General features: G+C 39.5%; 1 protein-coding gene across 3 annotated transcripts in view; it reads left to right on the top strand.

Moving 5' to 3' along the window:
* The window catches only part of LOC105704694 (nuclear body protein SP140-like), an 84,100-nt gene that overhangs the window by 5,762 nt on the left and 61,854 nt on the right, over positions 1-16,484 (top strand). For all 3 annotated transcript variants that reach the window (XM_064372912.1, XM_064372913.1, XM_064372911.1), the window contains exons 4-7: positions 8,945-9,122; positions 10,042-10,210; positions 13,245-13,328; positions 15,542-15,622. In XM_064372912.1, the coding sequence (XP_064228982.1) occupies positions 8,945-9,122; positions 10,042-10,210; positions 13,245-13,328; positions 15,542-15,622 (512 nt within the window). The remainder of the gene's footprint in view (positions 1-8,944; positions 9,123-10,041; positions 10,211-13,244; positions 13,329-15,541; positions 15,623-16,484) is intronic.

Here is a 16,484-nt window from a genome sequence, read left to right as displayed (position 1 = left end):
ATTTAGATCTTTATTCTTTTCTTTCTTTTCTTTTTTTTTTTTTTGAGATGGAGTCTCACTTTGTCACCATGCTGGAGTGCAGTGGCACAATCTCGGCTCACTGCAACCTCCGCCTCCCAGGTTCAAGCGACTGTCCTGCCTCAGCCTCCCGAGTAGCTGGGATTACAGGCACCCACCACCACACTCAGCTAATTTTTGTTGTTGTTGTTGCATTTTTAGTAGAAATGAGGTTTCACCATCTTGGCCAGGATGGTCTCGATCTATTGACCTCATGATCCGCCCGCTTTGGTCTTCCAAAGTGCTGGGATTACAGGCGTGAGCCATCAAGCTCAGCCTCTTCTTTTCTATTCTGTGCATTTAATACTATGCATTTCCTTCTAAGTGCTGCTTTTGTTGCATCTCATTCATTTTAATGTTATTTTCCTTTTCATTTAGTTCAAAATATTTTAAAATTTCTTTTGAGACTTCTTATTTGACCCTAGAACTATGTTGGTTAATCTGGAAATATTTTGGAATTTTCCAGCTATTTTTCTGTTACTGATTTCTAGTTTATGGTCTGAGAACAAACTTTTATGATTTCTATTCTTTTAAATTTGTTAAGGTATGTTTTATGGCCCAAAATCTGGTACATCTTGGCAAATATTCTATGTGAGCTTAAAAAGTACATGCATTCTGCTATTGTTAAATGGAGTTTCATATAAATGTCAGTTAGATCAAGTTGATGGCTATTGCTGTTCAGGTCAACTATATCGGTACTGATATTCTGCCTATGTGATATATCAATTAATAAAAAAGAAGTGTTGAAGTCTTCAACAATAGTAGTGAATTTGTCTATTTCGCTTTATAGTTCTATCTGTTTTTGTCTCATATGTTTTGCCATTAGTTGGTTAGTTGCATACACATTAAGGATTGCATGACTTCTTGGAGAATTGATCCTTTTATCATTTGTTAGTTTTACCAAAGTGGTTTTGATCACAGAGCAAGGAGGGGGTAACTTTTGGGAAGGGATTGTTATAATCTTTGTTTTAAAGTTAAACTATAAACTAAATTCCTCTCATTGTTAGCTTGGCATACACCTGGAAATGAGCAAGGACGGCTTGTGAGGTTAGAAGCAAAATGGAGTCAGTTAATTTTGGTTTCTCTCACTGTCATATTAATTTTTGCAAAGGGAGTTTCAATATGTCTAAGTCTAGATCCCCTGATATTTATGCAGCTTGGTGTTTGATGAGCTTCCTGAATCTGTGGTTTGTTGTCTGTCATTAATTTTGGAAAATTCTTGGCTATTACTACTGGAATATTTCTTCTGCTCTATTTTCTCTTTCTTCTCTCATATTCCAGTTACCTATTTGTCACACTTTCTGAAATTATTCCAGCAACCTTGGATATTGGGTTCTGTTTTGTTTGTCCCATTTTTTTGTCTTTGCTTTTCAATTTGAGAAGTTTCTTTTGACACATCTTCAACTCAATGATTTTTTCCTTGGCCATGCCCAGGCTACTGACGAACCCATCAAAGGCATTCTTAATTTCTGTTACGTTGCTTTTTATTTCTAGCATTTCCTTTTTCATTATGTCTTTGAGTTGTCATCTTTCTGCTCACTGAGCCACCTGTTCTTGCGTATTGTCTGCCTTTTTCTTTAGAGCCCTTAACATATTAATTAACCATAGTTGTTTTAAATTTCTATCTAAAAATTGGAAAATCCATCATGTCTGAGTCTGGTTTTGATGATTACTTTGTCTCTTCACACTGTGTTACCTTGCCTTTTGGCATGTCTTATAAATTTTTTTTAAGTCAGATATGATGAGTCAGGTAATAGGAAAAAATAAGCATTCAATGTGAGGTTTCATATTAATCTGGGTTGGAAATGGGCCATATCTAATGTTTGTTCTAGCAAGTAGGTGGCAGAGATGTCAAATTCCTCTTTTTTTTTTTTTTTTTTTTGAGACGGAGTCTCACACTGTTGCCTGGGCTGGAGTGTAATGGTGCAACCTCTGCCTCACAGGTTCAGGCGATTCTCCTGCCTCAGACTCCCGAAGTAGCTGGGATACAGGTGCCCACACCACATCTAGCTAATTTTTTGTATTTTTAGTGGAGATGGGGTTTCACCATGTTGGCCAGGCTGATCTCGAACTCCTGACCTCATGAGCCGCCCACCTCGGCCTCCCAAAGTGCTGGGATTACAGGCGTGAGCCACCGTGCCAGGTCAACTTTCTTGTTTTTCTTTCCCCTGCTTTCTTTGGGTTTCTCTGAGAACTCCTTTTTAAATAGCCTATTTCTCGTAGCCCTTCCAGCTGTAATCTGCTCTTATTATACAGGAACCCTGTTGATGAGATGGTAAGGTGTCAGAGTGGAAGTGGTCTATAATCTTATGATTACATCCCGATCTTTTAATGCAACTGCACCCCTGGACTGTTACTTTTAAAATAATTTTTCCCTCCACACTTTTTAGAAGTGACAGGATGGCCAGAAGGGTAGATTTTGGTAGCAGCCCTTCCCCTAGAATGGTTAAAGCATTTTCCCTGGAGAGTGGGCCTTTGTTATGGGGAATGCTTTGGCTTTTTAAAAAACTTTTCTTTTCCCTCCTCCTGCCAGAAGGATGAAGAGATTTTTCTTTTTTTTTTTTTTAAATTGTAAAAATTCTTTTTTTTATTTTTATTTATTTTTTTATTTTTATTTTATTTTATTTTTTATTGCATTTTAGGTTTTGGGGTACATGTGAAAAACATGCAAGGTTGTTGCATAGGTGCATACGTGGCAGTGTGATTTGCTGCCTTCCTCCCCTTCACCCATATCTGGCATTTCTCCCCATGCTATCCCTCCCCAACTCCCCACCCCCCCGCTGTCCCCCCCACTCCCCCACAACAGACCCCCGTGTATAGTGCTCCCCTCACTGTGTCCATGTGTTCTCCTTGTTCAACACCCGCCTATGAGTGAGAACATGTGGTGTTTGATTTTGTGTTCTTGTGTCAGTTTGCTGAGAATGATGGTTTCCAGGTTCATCCATGTCCCTACAAAGGACGCGAACTCCTCGTTTTTAATGGCTGCATAATATTTCATGGTGTATATGTGCCACATTTTTCCTGAAGAGATTTTTCTTGGGGTTTCTAGAGGTAAAATCCACAAAAGGTTGGGGGCCTGCCCTGAGATGATGCCCCCAGGAGTTTCTCATGCTCATGCTGCTCTACACTCAGCCTCCAGCAGTTCATCAAACACCATTTCTGTGTTCCTCGCAGCCTAGGACTCCAGTGCCTTCTGCCCCAGGTGGCTGATCTTGGTTGATTCTCTGGATTTGCCTGTGTCTCCAGATTTTAGGATGGCAGTTTGCCTTGTGACTTCCGTTCTTTGAGAGAGAGAAGGAAAGTAGTTAATTTATAGTTTGTTCAGCTGGGTTTTTGTTGCTGTTGTGAGGACGGGAGCAATGACTTTCCAATGTCTTTGTGTGTTGAAGCTAAAACCAGAGGTTTAGTGAACTTTTACATTTTTGTAAGTTTAGACTTTTTTCTTAAGACAAACTTTCTTTCTGTTTTTAATTTTGGTTTTATTATAGTATTATCTTAGAGCCAGAGCAAGTCACCTGTTCAATTTCTCTTCACTATTATTTATTGAAATTACTTCAGGGCCAAATACATGGCATGTTCTTATGTATTTAACACAGTTATTAAAAAATCAATTTTGCTGATTTTTAAAACTTACATTTTGTGTATTTTTGTTCTTTTTTTATCTACTTGAGAAGCTAAGAATTGGAAGTAAAATCCAACAACCATGCTGAAATATTTTTTCATTAGTCATCTTTAATCTTGCTTTTTAAATGTGAGTATTGAGAATTTTACCTTCTTTCTCATTTGTATTTGCTTAATGAAACTTACCCATCTTTTGACTGTTAACATTTTTAATGTTACTTTATCTTTGTTGTGTCTCTTGTAGTTAGATTCCATTTTTACTATTTATACTTTAAGATGATAACTTAATCTGTTTTAAATATCTTGTTGCTTATGAATTTTTTTATTTTTTATTTTATGCCTCTTTATTTTCTATAAAAAAAAAAGTGTGTTTTCCGGCCGGGCGCGGTGGCTCAAGCCTGTAATCCCAGCACTTTGGGAGGCCGAGGCGGGTGGATCACGAGGTCAAGAGATCGAGACCATCCTGGTCAACATGGTGAAACCCCGTCTCTACTAATACAAAAAACTAGCTGGGCATGGTGGCGCGTGCCTGTAATCCCAGCTACTCAGGAGGCTGAGGCAGGAGAATTGCCTGAACCCAGGAGGCGGAGGTTGCAGTGAGCCGAGATCGCGCCATTGCACTCCAGCATGGGTAACGAGCGAAACTCCGTCTCAAAAAAAAAAAAAAAAAAAAAAAGTGTGTTTTTCTTTCTCATTATTTTGTAAAGTTTATAGCCTCATTCTGACTATTTGTTACACTTGGGTTTCTAATTAATTATTTAATGTATATTTCTCTAATTGAGAGCATCAACTTTATAACTATATCATTTGAATTTTTATTTGAGATAAGTTATTTAACTCAATTTTTAACTTGTCCTCACTTAAGAAAAACTTTAAAATAGGATCTAAAGTTTAAGATCAAAATTACTATAATGTTATTATATGCAGTATATGTTCTCTCTTTTTATAACAGTACTTCTCAAATATTTAGATTCAGGGTATTTTTATTTTCTTAAAAATTATCAAGAACCCCAAAGAGTTGGCTTTTGTTTATTGGGTTATATCTATTGCTGTTTATCATATTAGAAATTAAAACTTTGAACACTTAAAAATATTTATTCATTTAGAAATAACAGTAGTGAATTTATTATCTATGAAAAGAAGTGATGTATTTTTATGAAAAGTAATAAAACTTTTCAAAATAGAAATAAATTAGCCAGAAGATTAGCATTGCTTTACATGTTTACACATCCTTTAAATACCAGTAGAAGGCAGCTGGGCTCTCCTATCTGCTTCTGTATTCAATCTGTTGTGACATCACAGACCATTTAGCCTCTGGAAAATTCCGCGGTATATTCATGAAAGAATGAGAGAAAAAAATGGAAAATAATACATTATTCTGAGAATAGTTATACCTTGGCGACACCTGAAAGAGTCTTACAAATCCTAAGGGGTCCCTAAACCCCACTTTGAGAATTACTGTTCTAAGATAATTGACAATTTTTAGACATCAGTATTTTAACTGGTTTTACTGATGCTTCCAGTTCCTTTACAATAAGGCTTTACTGATACTGATTTCTTGATTCTGTTGCTCTAGTACATCATCACATAATTTGTCCCACACAGTGTCAGTAAAAATGGAGCAGGGTGCTCTATAGGAACAAACAACTCCCAAATCTCAATGGGTCACCAGGCCTCTGCTCAGAGGACCCTCATCCTGGACTCTGTCTCTGGCTGAGGAGCAGCCACCCATCTGAAATGACAGTCACTGTGGTAGAGGAACAGAGAGCATGCCTACCCAGGTGCTGGCTCTGAGCTTTTCTGCCAGAGTAATGACCATTGCTCCAAGGGAGACAGAATCTTACCTTGGCCCAGAAGAAAAGAACATTGAAAAATGTGTCACCAACACAGAGGGTGAATGAACAAAATGTTTTTTGAGTCCTTGTATATCTAAGTATTGATTGTGCCCTCATACATGAATAATTAAACAGGGTGTACATTTTTCAATTTTAATTTTAATTATTTTTGCCCCATTCTCAAGAATTGGATGGGCGTACATTTTTCAGTAGTTTCCTTTTGCCTCTAGGTTTATAAGCTTGCATAATTATTTTAGACATTTAGCATTTCAAATTTACTTGTTTTTACCTTTAGGGTTTTTCCCCATATATGCATAAAGGGGGAAATTCTTCCCCCTTTATGTTATAACAATTTTGGTTCAGTTTTTTAAAATTTCACAATCATTTTTAATTTTCAAGGTCTCTGTGTTATTTTCTGGTTGTTTCTTTTCTGCATGGCATTTTTGGTACAATATATTCTCTTTCTATATTACTATATATATATATATGTATTTTTTTTTTTTTTGAGATGGAGTCTCGCTCTGTCACCCAGGCTGGAGTGGAGTGGTGCTCCAAAGTAATATATTATATGAGAATAGTTTTACCCTGGTGACACCACTTACTGCAGCCTCCACCTCCCGGGTTCAAGTGATTCTCCTGCCTCAGCCTCCTGAGTAGCTGGGATTACAGGTGCCCACCACCACGCCCAGCTAATTTTTGTATTTTTACAAAAAGTGGGGTTTCACCATGTTGGTCAGGCTGGTCTTGAACTCCTGACCTTCTGATCTTCCCACCTTCGCCTCCCAAAGTGCTGGGACTACAGGTGTGAGCCACCATACCTAGCAGATAATATTTGTTTTTCAGAAATTCTTTTTTGTTCCCTGAAACATCTCTATTTCTGCTAGGGTAATTTTTTGCCTTTTGCTTATCTTGGTTTTACTCCTTGATGTTGTAGGTTTCCACAAATGCTTGTGGTCTGTTGTAGTCTGTTCATGCTTACCAGCAAGATGCTGAAAAACAAACCTGGAACTCCATTTAATGGGATGGACTTGCAAACTTGTGGGCTTCACTGAGGGAATACCGAATGCCTGAAGGTGAAAGCCTTTTCTCTGAGTCATCTATATTTTTCTTAAGAAGAAACCTCCAGGCTCACGCCTGTAATCCCAGCACTTTGGGAGGCTGAGGCAGGCGGATCACAAGGTCAGGAGTTCAAGACCAGTCTGGCCACCATGGTGAAACCCCGTCTCTACTAAAAAATACAAACAAACAAACAAACAAAATCAAACAAAAAAATTAGCTGGGCATGGTGGCTTGTGCCTGTAATCCCAGGTACTTGGGTGGCTGAGGTAGGAGAATTGCTTGAACTGGGACCCAGGAGGTGGAGGGTGCAGTGAGCTGATATCACGCCACTGCACACCAGCCTGGGCTACAGAGAGAGACTCCATCTCAAAAAAAAAAAAAAGAAAGAAAAGAAAAGAAACCTCCAGTCTTCTGCCTGAGTTTGGGTGTTCTGTGTTGTAGAGCAAACTGTTTTTAATTTTGCCTTTTGAACAATCTCTTGATTTTCATCTCTGCATTTCCTTCTCAACTACCACTGCATCTCTCGGAGGCTGCAGGACACGCTGGATCCTTTTCTAACCTCAGGAAGCTTCCTCCACCTGTGATAGTGATAAGCACCCCTCTCACCACTTTTTCTCTTTCATACTTAGGTTTAAATTTCTCATCTAATTCCTTTCTCTTTGTCATTGTGACTTTAATTCCTTTACTATCATTTTAGGAGATACTCTAGTGAGAGAGGAGAAAAACAGTTGCCATTAATCAACCATTTTAAACCAGAAGTCTTTTTCTTTTTTAAAAGAATTGAATAGATAAATGATGCATGTTTGGGGAATGGAAAATCTTAACGATTCTCTATTCTATCCTGATTGAATATTTGAGGAATGGGAAGTCCCAATGACCCTTTTATGGTGGGATAAAAAAAAATCCTGTAAGTCTTCATACCATTTAGAAATATAAATAAAATTATTAAGGTCTATTAGCAAGGGAACAATTCAGCAAGTAAGAATCAGAATTACAGGCCAGGCACGGTAGCTCACGCCTGTAATCCCAGCACTTTTTTTTTTGCCAAGGTGGGCAAATCATGAGGTCAGGAGTTCAAGACCAGCCTGGCCAATATGAAACCTGGCCAATATGAAACCTGGCCAATATGAAACCCTGTCTCTATTTAAAAAATACAAAAATTAGCTGAGTGTGGTGGTGCACACCTGTAGTCCCAGCTACTCAGGAGGCTGAGGCAGAAACATCGCTTGAACCAGGGAGGCGGAGGTTGCAGTGAGTCAAGAATCAGGCCACTGCACTCACTCTGGGTGACAGAAAAAGACTCTGTCTCAAAAAAAAAAAAAATAGAATCAGAACTACAAACTTTTGTGAGTTTAAAAATTAATTTCCCAGGCATAGCCTTAAAGTCTGAAATCCAGAGGTCTCCATATATCACCTCTGTAGGCAAGTTTAGACAGATCAGTGTGTCCTAGTTTTGCATATTCACACAAGTCGCTGTGTTGGACCAGAGAAAGAATGATTTTCTTGTGACTGTTCTTAATCAAACCTTGCCAGATGAGAGTCTTTGAACCAATTTTATGATGCAGAATGCCACCCTCCCTCTGCAGTTACAGGAGGAGGAGGTACATCTCCTTTACGTCTCCTGAGATTTCCTCTCTTTGTTGTTAACTAGGAAGACTTGCATTTGGTTCTGTAATAGCCAGCTTTTTATTTCTTTCTCTATAAGTTAAAGTTCTCCAGAGAAACAGAACCAATCGATGTGTGTATATAGAGAAAGAGATTTGCTATAAGGAATTGGCTCTTGCAGCTATGAAGGCTGGCAAGTCCAAAATCTGTAGTGTGGGCTTGCTGGTTGGAGACCTAGGAGAGCTAATGGTGCAGTTCCAGTCTGAATCCAGTCTGCTAGAAGATTCTTTCTTTCTTGGGGACACTTGTCTTTTTGTTCTATTTAGGCCTTCGATTGGTTGGGCAAGCCCCATCTGCATTATGGAAGGCAATCTGCCCTACTCCAAATTCACCAATTTAAATAATCTTATCCAAAAACACCCTCCAAGTTGGCACACAAAATTAATTACCACAGTATCATGTCAATTCCTACAAAGATTTTAACATCTTTTAATTGCATATTTTCCCTAGAGAGTTCAGGTGAAGGTCTCTTTATAATAGTTTGATTGGAACAGTGTGAGCCTTTTTACTTCTATGTACAGGCCATTCCTCTTTTCTACCTTTTTTCCAAAATAAATAAATTCCATTTATTCTGGTCTCCCCACAAGAATGCCTATTTGACACATGTTGATTCTCCATTGACCGTCCTTCATGTCTACAATCTTCTAACCGCCACAAACCTCTCGGAAACTCAGTGTCTATTTCCACATTGTATCTTTGTTTCTTAGGATGGTCACAGAAATCCAGAACGTGGAGGGTCAGAACCTGCAGGAGCAGGTTTTCCCTGAGCCCATTTTCAGGTTCTTCAGGGAACACAAGGTGGAGATTGCAAGTGCAATAACGAGGCCATTTCCTTTCCTTATGGGCCTCCGAGACCGCTCCTTCATCTCTGAGCAGATGTATGAGGTAAGTAAGAATTTCCAAATGATGGTAAACCAGGTCCACACTCAATTATGCCAAACTTCAAGATGCAATGAACAGGCTGAAGGGCCTCCTGTGAGTGGGGACCTTCACCATCCTGTAAGTTAGGAGGTGACAGGAGAAGCAGGCATCACAGAAAACATCCGTTCTTCTGTAGTAAATGTTGGGGAGGGGCATGGTGAGGGAGGTGGGGCAGAACAGAGAATGAGAATGCTGTTCTAGGTAACGTGTACAATCTAATGGTAGCCAAAATTAAAGTACGTAAGTGAGCTCGGCAGCATTTCATTACAAAACCTATTTAGTTGAAACACTTGAGCCTGAGGTTTTTGAAACTCACAGGGAAGGTGTGTCATGTTAGGATACATTTGGAAGTGGATGTTTGCTACTGTCTCTCCAAATCATTGTCTGATCTCTGGACATTTCTAGAGCCCCAGAATGCAGGTAAATGTTAGCAGTGGATACTGTTAGGGATACTGAGGACAAGACTTCTTCTTGTCTTTGTGAATTTTCTGTGCCCTTTGGCCAGGAGTCACCGTAGGGGGCTGGTTGATTGGTTTCCTGGAGCAAGTCAGGCCAGGACAATCCTAGTAATGGTTATTATCCACACAAAAGCATGGCCTCTCACGACTTAAGGCCACTCCTGAAGTAACCTGGCCAGGCTCTAAAGCCCCACACAACATTCGACTTTGAACCCACATCTCTCCTCTCAAGTGTACAACAATGTCAGAGAGTCAGGTTCAAAAAATTAGAGTGTATTTTTATGGCAGAGGACATTTAAGAAGTCATCCAAATATATGCAAAATTCTAACATTTCACAAGAGAACAGATGTTCAATCTCCAACCTACAAGTATTTTATAACCCACAAATCTCTAACTACATAATCCTCCATTTAATATTTTTAAGCATTTTCAAGAAGCTTTTAGAAACCTGGTCCCAGTGGCAAGAGTGATGTACTGTGTACTCAGTGAACTGGAGAAGACGTTTGGCTGGTCACATCTGGAAGCGTTGTTCAGCAGGGTTAACCTGATGGCCTACCCTGATTTAAACGAGGTTTACAGAAGCTTCCAAATTGGTAACTATAGTTCTCAACAATTTTGGGGGATTCAAGCCCATTTCATTCATTGATTGATTCATTCATTCTTCATTAATATTTGGCAAATGTTTGATGAGTAACTATTACATGCCAAGCCCAGGGGGAGTATGATGATGAAAAACACACATGTTCCGTGTCCTTATGGAGTTTACTTATAATGGGAATGACAGACGTTAACCGAGTAATCCTGCAAATGGTTGCTCAGCCAGGACTTGACTTTGATGCTGTAAAACATAGAGTTGAAGTCTCCATTTTTTTGAAGGAAGACATGAGTGATGCCTTTTCACAGGAAAGGAGGGAGCCCTCTTTGATACTTGCAGACATGTTCAAAGATAAAAAGATTTTCTTTGTATTAGAAAATTTATCATTCAGTGCAGTCCTGTGTCAACTTGTTTCTCCAAACTAAGAGTGGAGAAGTCATGAGGGAGCCCAGCACATACAGGTACACTGAGGAGGAGCGACATGTGAAAGCTATGAAGACTGGAAAGCGGGTTGGTCGGGGGCTTTCAGAACCATATGGTTGAATTGCAGAGTGTGGGAGAGAGGGTTTGGGAGCTGATTCTGGAGAAAGAAGTTGGAGTGAATTCTGGAGGAACTGACACCCCGTACTAAGGAATCTGGAGTTTATGTTTTGGAAAATAAAGGAGCAATAAAGGGCATTTAAATAGGGGAAAAGTAAAATAAGTCAGTATGAAGAATCAGTTGTATTGATTTGTGAATACCATACTTTGATTCAAAAAAGAGCTATCTCACTTTTATATTATGATACATCCGAGTCAGAAAAAGGTCTAGAGGAAATCAAATACTGTGCAGGCCTCCTTTAGTTTCTACAAGGGATTGGTTTCAGGAATGCCCACCACCCTCCGTCCTGGATGCTCAAGTTCCTTATATAAAATGGCATAGTTTTATTTGTGTATAACTTACGCACATCCACCAGTATATTTTAAATCATCTCTAGATTACAATACCTAATACAATGTAAATGCTCTGTAAATAGTTGTTAAATTGTATTTTTCATTTAGTTATTTTTAATTTTTCTATTGTCATTTTATTTATTTATTTTTTGAGACGGAGTTTACTCTATCACCCAGGCTGGAATGCAGTGAAGTGATATTGGCTACTGCAACCTCCACCTCCTGGGTTCAACTGATTTTCCTGCCTCAGCCTCCTGGGATTACAGTCGTCTGCCATCACGCCCAGCTAATTTTTTGTATTTTTGGTAGAGACAGGGTATCGCCATGTTGGTGAGACTGGTCTCGAACCCCCGACCTCAGGTGATCTGCCCTCCTTGGCTTCCCCAAATGCTGGGATTATAGGCATGAGCCACTGTGCCTGGCCTGTTATTTTTTATTTTTAAACTTTTTCCCATATTTTTAATAGAGGTTGGGTGAATCCATGGATCCCCACCCCAACTGTACCTAGGCACAAATTTTGAGTCAATATTATATTTTAACCAGGGTGTTCCAGGCTGTGAGGATGAAGGGAATGATGTTATTTCTACTGCCCACATCTCAGGGGCTCTTATTCTCTCCGTGAACTGTGGGGATCCCGCTGGCGCCAGCATCCACATCTCATAGGTTAGTTTCTGGCACTTCCTGTGTTTGGGTGACAGCCACCCAAGGCTCACCACTGCCCACTCCCTCGGACTATGAGTAGAAATGTGAGAAATGGGCAGAAATAGAATGAGTTGTAAAAAGATTGAAAAAGAGGTAAAAAAGAAAGAAAGAAGTTGCCACTTCTGCTACACAACATCCACAAAAAATAATTCAAGTTGGATCACAAATCTAGAAATTAAGACTAAAAGTATAAAGCTTCTAGAAGAAAACATAAGACAGTATCTTTGCAAACTGAGAGTAGGCAGTAATTTGTTATACAGGACACAAAAAATATGGATCATAAAAGAAAAACTTGGTAAGTGAGATGTCACCAAATTAAAAACTACCCATCCAAAGTCACCATTAAGAAAGGAAAAACAAGCCAAGTCTGGGAGAAAATATTTGCAATACACGTATCTAACAAAGAATTGTACTCACAATATATGAAGAACTCCTATAAATGAATAATAAAAAGACACACCACCAATTCAAAAAATAGGCAAATGATTTGAACAGACACTTCAGGACAGGAGATATAAAATGTCTAACAAGAACATAAAGTGAATGACATTATTAATCATGAGGGAAATGCAAATTAAAGTCAGAGTGAGGCATCATTCACTCACCAGAATTGCTGAAATTAAAAAGACTGACAATACCAAATGCTGATGAGAATATGGAACAATTGGACCTCCCATCCCTTGCTGGTAAGAATGTAAAATGATAAAGAACACTTCGGGAAAGTGCCTGGCAATTTCCTATAAAGTTGAACCTAACCTATGATCTTGGCAGTTTTACTCCTAAGTATTTACATGAGAGAACTGAAAATATGTTCAGCCAAAGATTTGTATAAGACTGTTTATGGCAGCCTTACTCATAATAACTAAAATCTGGAACGAACCCAAATGCTCAACAGGAGAGTAATAAACTATGACTAATTTATAGAGTATAATACTGTTCAGCAATAAAAAGGAGTGAACTGTTATCATTATGGAGCAACATGAATAAATCTCAAAAACATTATGTTGGGGAAAAGAAGCAAGTTGTAAGAGTAATACTACGCGAACCTATTTGTGCCAGTACAGACAATACAGACAAGTACAGTGCCAGAAAGGAAGGAGCTATTGCTGGTGATAGAAACCAGAGCAGTCGTGTCTTAAGCACATGGCAATTTTCTGGGATGGTGGAAATGTTCTGAATCTTGACTGGGATGTTGGTTTCACAATGATGTACACTTAAGGTATGTGCATCTCAATGAAAAACAGGGGAACAGGGCTCTGTTGGACCTCAGGGGCGGGAGATCCTGGGGCTTGAACATCAAGTTCAGCCTGAGCACTCTGAGGTCTCTCCTCTGGTCAGACCTCCTCTGAGGTCTCTCCACTGTCTGAGTTTGGTAATTTTTACATTGTTTTCTTCAGCATGCTGTGAATACCCACCTCGCCAAATGAACAATGTAAGCGGGTTACAAGATAGACCCAGATTACTACTGTGTGGTAAACAAGGTGACTATCATTTAACTGATCAGTGCCCTTATTAAAGATTTGCTTCCTTGTCTTCATGGAGGCAAAGCTTGTATTTTGTCTCCTGTCTCAGCCCTCTGCTACCTCCCAGTCCTCCTCCCCTCACACAGCCACGTACCTGCCCTTACCTGCCAACAGATGTGAGAACCAATGAAAAAGGAGATCTGATCTCTTGAATAGATGGAGTCTCCATTGATGGAAAATATAAAAAGAGAAAATGGGAAAGGTAGACGGAGGAGAATACATGACAAATTACCTGGATTGACTCCATCTTCTAAAGGAACATAAAAATCCTACCCTCCCAGGTTGAGATAAGGGGATTATTTTAAATTAATTTCATAGAAGTATTAAGAGAAACTCAGAAATAACCTAGGCCATATCAGATTCGGGTGAGAGATGTTCCTTACAGAGTTGGCCAGTTGGGAGTTCCTGGCACTGTGGTTGCAGTCCAAGAGGGGAGTTTTGGATATGGAGAGAGAGGGGAGCCTGAAGGATAGAATTGCGCAGGGAGACAAAACTGAAATAGTGTTGGCAGACAGAAGACCAAGGTGAAATGGGAGAAACAGAAACGGAAAGGGAGGAAGTATAAGACACAGTAGAGAAAAGGTAAACTGAAAAATCTGCCAAGGATCAAAGGTGAAAATGGAGAGAGAAGTATATGGAAAAAGAATGATGAGAGGAAGATAAATACCAAGAAATTGGGGAAGTGGAGAGGTACAGAGGCAACTATGTAGATGAAGAGTTAAGAAAAATAGGAAGTAAAATCACTTGAGAGTGAAAAGTGGATAAAAGGGAGAGAGAAACAGACTGGGCCAGTGCAGGTTTGAGGTAAGAGCACTAGGTATTAGCAACTTCACAAGGGTTGGCTCCATTAACCATGAGTTTTCAGATTGAACTGTTTACATATCAAAGTGGCACTTGCAACATAATCAGATTGCAATAGGCCTCTCCCAGAGTAGCCCAATGATTCCCAAGCACAAATCTCCACTCTAAATTATCTTTAGAGTACATTTATTCATGGACCCAAGGACCTTTACTCATGGGTCCAATAGACATCCACACTTGAATTTTTTCAAGAACCTTAAACTTAGTACTTTGAGAACTGAAAGCAACATCTTCGTTGCTCAAGTTAGAGCTAACTCCTCCGCAGCACTCTTTCTCTCAGAGATGGATCACTACTGTCCCATGGTTTTTTAAGTTGGAAACCTAGTCATGTCATCATGGATGACTCCTCTCTTGCCCTCAAATACGTGCCAGTTATGCATCCAACATAATCATTTCACCCTCAGGTTGCCTCCAGCCTGTCCATCTTTGCATCTTCAAGACCAGGTCTCTGGTCCAGATCTCCATCACTCTCATGGTTCTCAGGACAACATCCTTTGCTCATTGCCTCCCTCTAATCTTGCTTCTATCAAATGTGTTATTTGCACTTCTTCAACTAGATGGGATATTTAAAAATGCACATTAGATTGTATCATTTTCCTACTTACCTCCTTAATTCACTAAGAAGTAAATAAATGGGTTTTTAAGTAGCATCCAAGGGCATTCACAATGAGCCGCCTGCCTGAAATACTACTTCAGGATAGAAGAAAATTTCCCCCAATAATTTCAATTGTTAAGTCTCTATTTCAAACTGAGCCTTTCCCTATGTTTTTTCTATAATGCCTTTAGAATTGTTTTCCTGACCCACTATCTTCCATTTACCCTTCTCTAATCCAGCTAAGTCCTGTTTAGAATATATGATCAAAGGGAGGTCTTTCTTTAGAGAAAGCTAGAAAGGCACAATTGAGAAACCAGGGATGGATGAGAAAGAGTGGTATCAGAGAAAGCAAGAGAAAAATCTGCAGGAGTAGAGAAGAGAGAAATGCATCTAGGAAAGAGAGGCACCAAGAAACACCAGTAGAAAAAAATAGAGGCAGAGATTGAGGAAAGGTACAGAAACAAATGGAAAGACACGAGTGAGAAAATGTGAGAGAACAAGGTATAAGAAAAGGAAGATTTCCCCACAATGGGTGAATTATTTTGAGCCTCTGGTGAAGGTTACTGAAGGACTTTATCCTCAGGTCAGGTTGTTTGGGGAGTAGGGACCTCCCAGTTTATCAGGCTTTCTTAGTTTTCTCATTATTTATTTTCTTGTTTTGATGCCTTCTTGACCATAAATCAAGATATCTGAGGGATCTTATTCCTTTCTGCAGAGAACAGCAATGCCTGTCATGAAATGTGTGATGTAGCACTGCCTCAGGTAGCCTTGAGCTCCTCGCGAAGGTGTGGGCCAGGTAAGGAAGGGAAGATTTGCTCTCCCTGACCTGCTGGGTGTCAGGAGGTGGAATTCAGAGCTGGTGCTTCCTGCTGCATTTTACTCTGAGCACATTCCACAGTCAAAAGATCCATTTTTTCCTGGGATCCTACAATTCTGCTAAATGTTCCTAGGTGTATGTTATAGTAGAAATATGCCAGAGAAAGATGTCTTTCAATGAAAACTTGATCATACCTACCCACCATTTCTTTTCTCTAGGGAATAAAAGCTATTACTGTTACTATTATTATTTTGTCCCTTATTATATAAAGCCTTCAAAAGAAACATGTTCCATTAGACCAACTGCTTGAAAAACTAAATGATATTTTTTGCCAATTATTTTCCATTGTGTTACTGACTTACATAGTGATTGTTCAAAGAACTTTGGTAAACAAGATGCCATTTTATCTCCACAGCTTATGAATTTAGATGGATAAACCTTTGCTTATTTCTATTTTAAAGCTAAATAAAGTAGAAGTAGAAACATAGAAATGTGTAAGATCTTTTCCCAGCTCAAATTAGTCAAGCAAGAACATGACCCACATTCCTGCTGACTTACTGCGGTGATGGTTGTGTGAGGTTGGCAGAGGGTCAGGGTAGCCAGAGGGTCACACAGGAGACCCAAGGAGGCCTGCAGGTTCCCAGGGGAGCAACAGAAAAGAAAAAGAGAGGGAATCCCGGGAGTCAAGGAGATGGACAGTGCTTCATGGTGTAGAAGCAAGAGCATGTGGTGACCAAAAAATGAGAAGGAGAAAGGAGGTAGCAGAGAGGTGAACAGAAGGAAAACAGGCAGAGCAAGGCTCTAGTGGGACTCGGGAGAAGTTTTTGGAGCAACGGTGTTT

The sequence above is a fragment of the Aotus nancymaae genome, unplaced genomic scaffold (assembly GCF_030222135.1).
Source record: "Aotus nancymaae isolate 86718 unplaced genomic scaffold, 86718_ANA_hifiasm-v0.15.2.pri h1tg000008l, whole genome shotgun sequence".
Classification (NCBI taxonomy): domain Eukaryota; kingdom Metazoa; phylum Chordata; class Mammalia; order Primates; family Aotidae; genus Aotus; species Aotus nancymaae.
The sequence above is the reverse complement of the archived record's forward strand: the minus strand, read 5'-3'. Positions and strand labels throughout refer to the sequence as shown.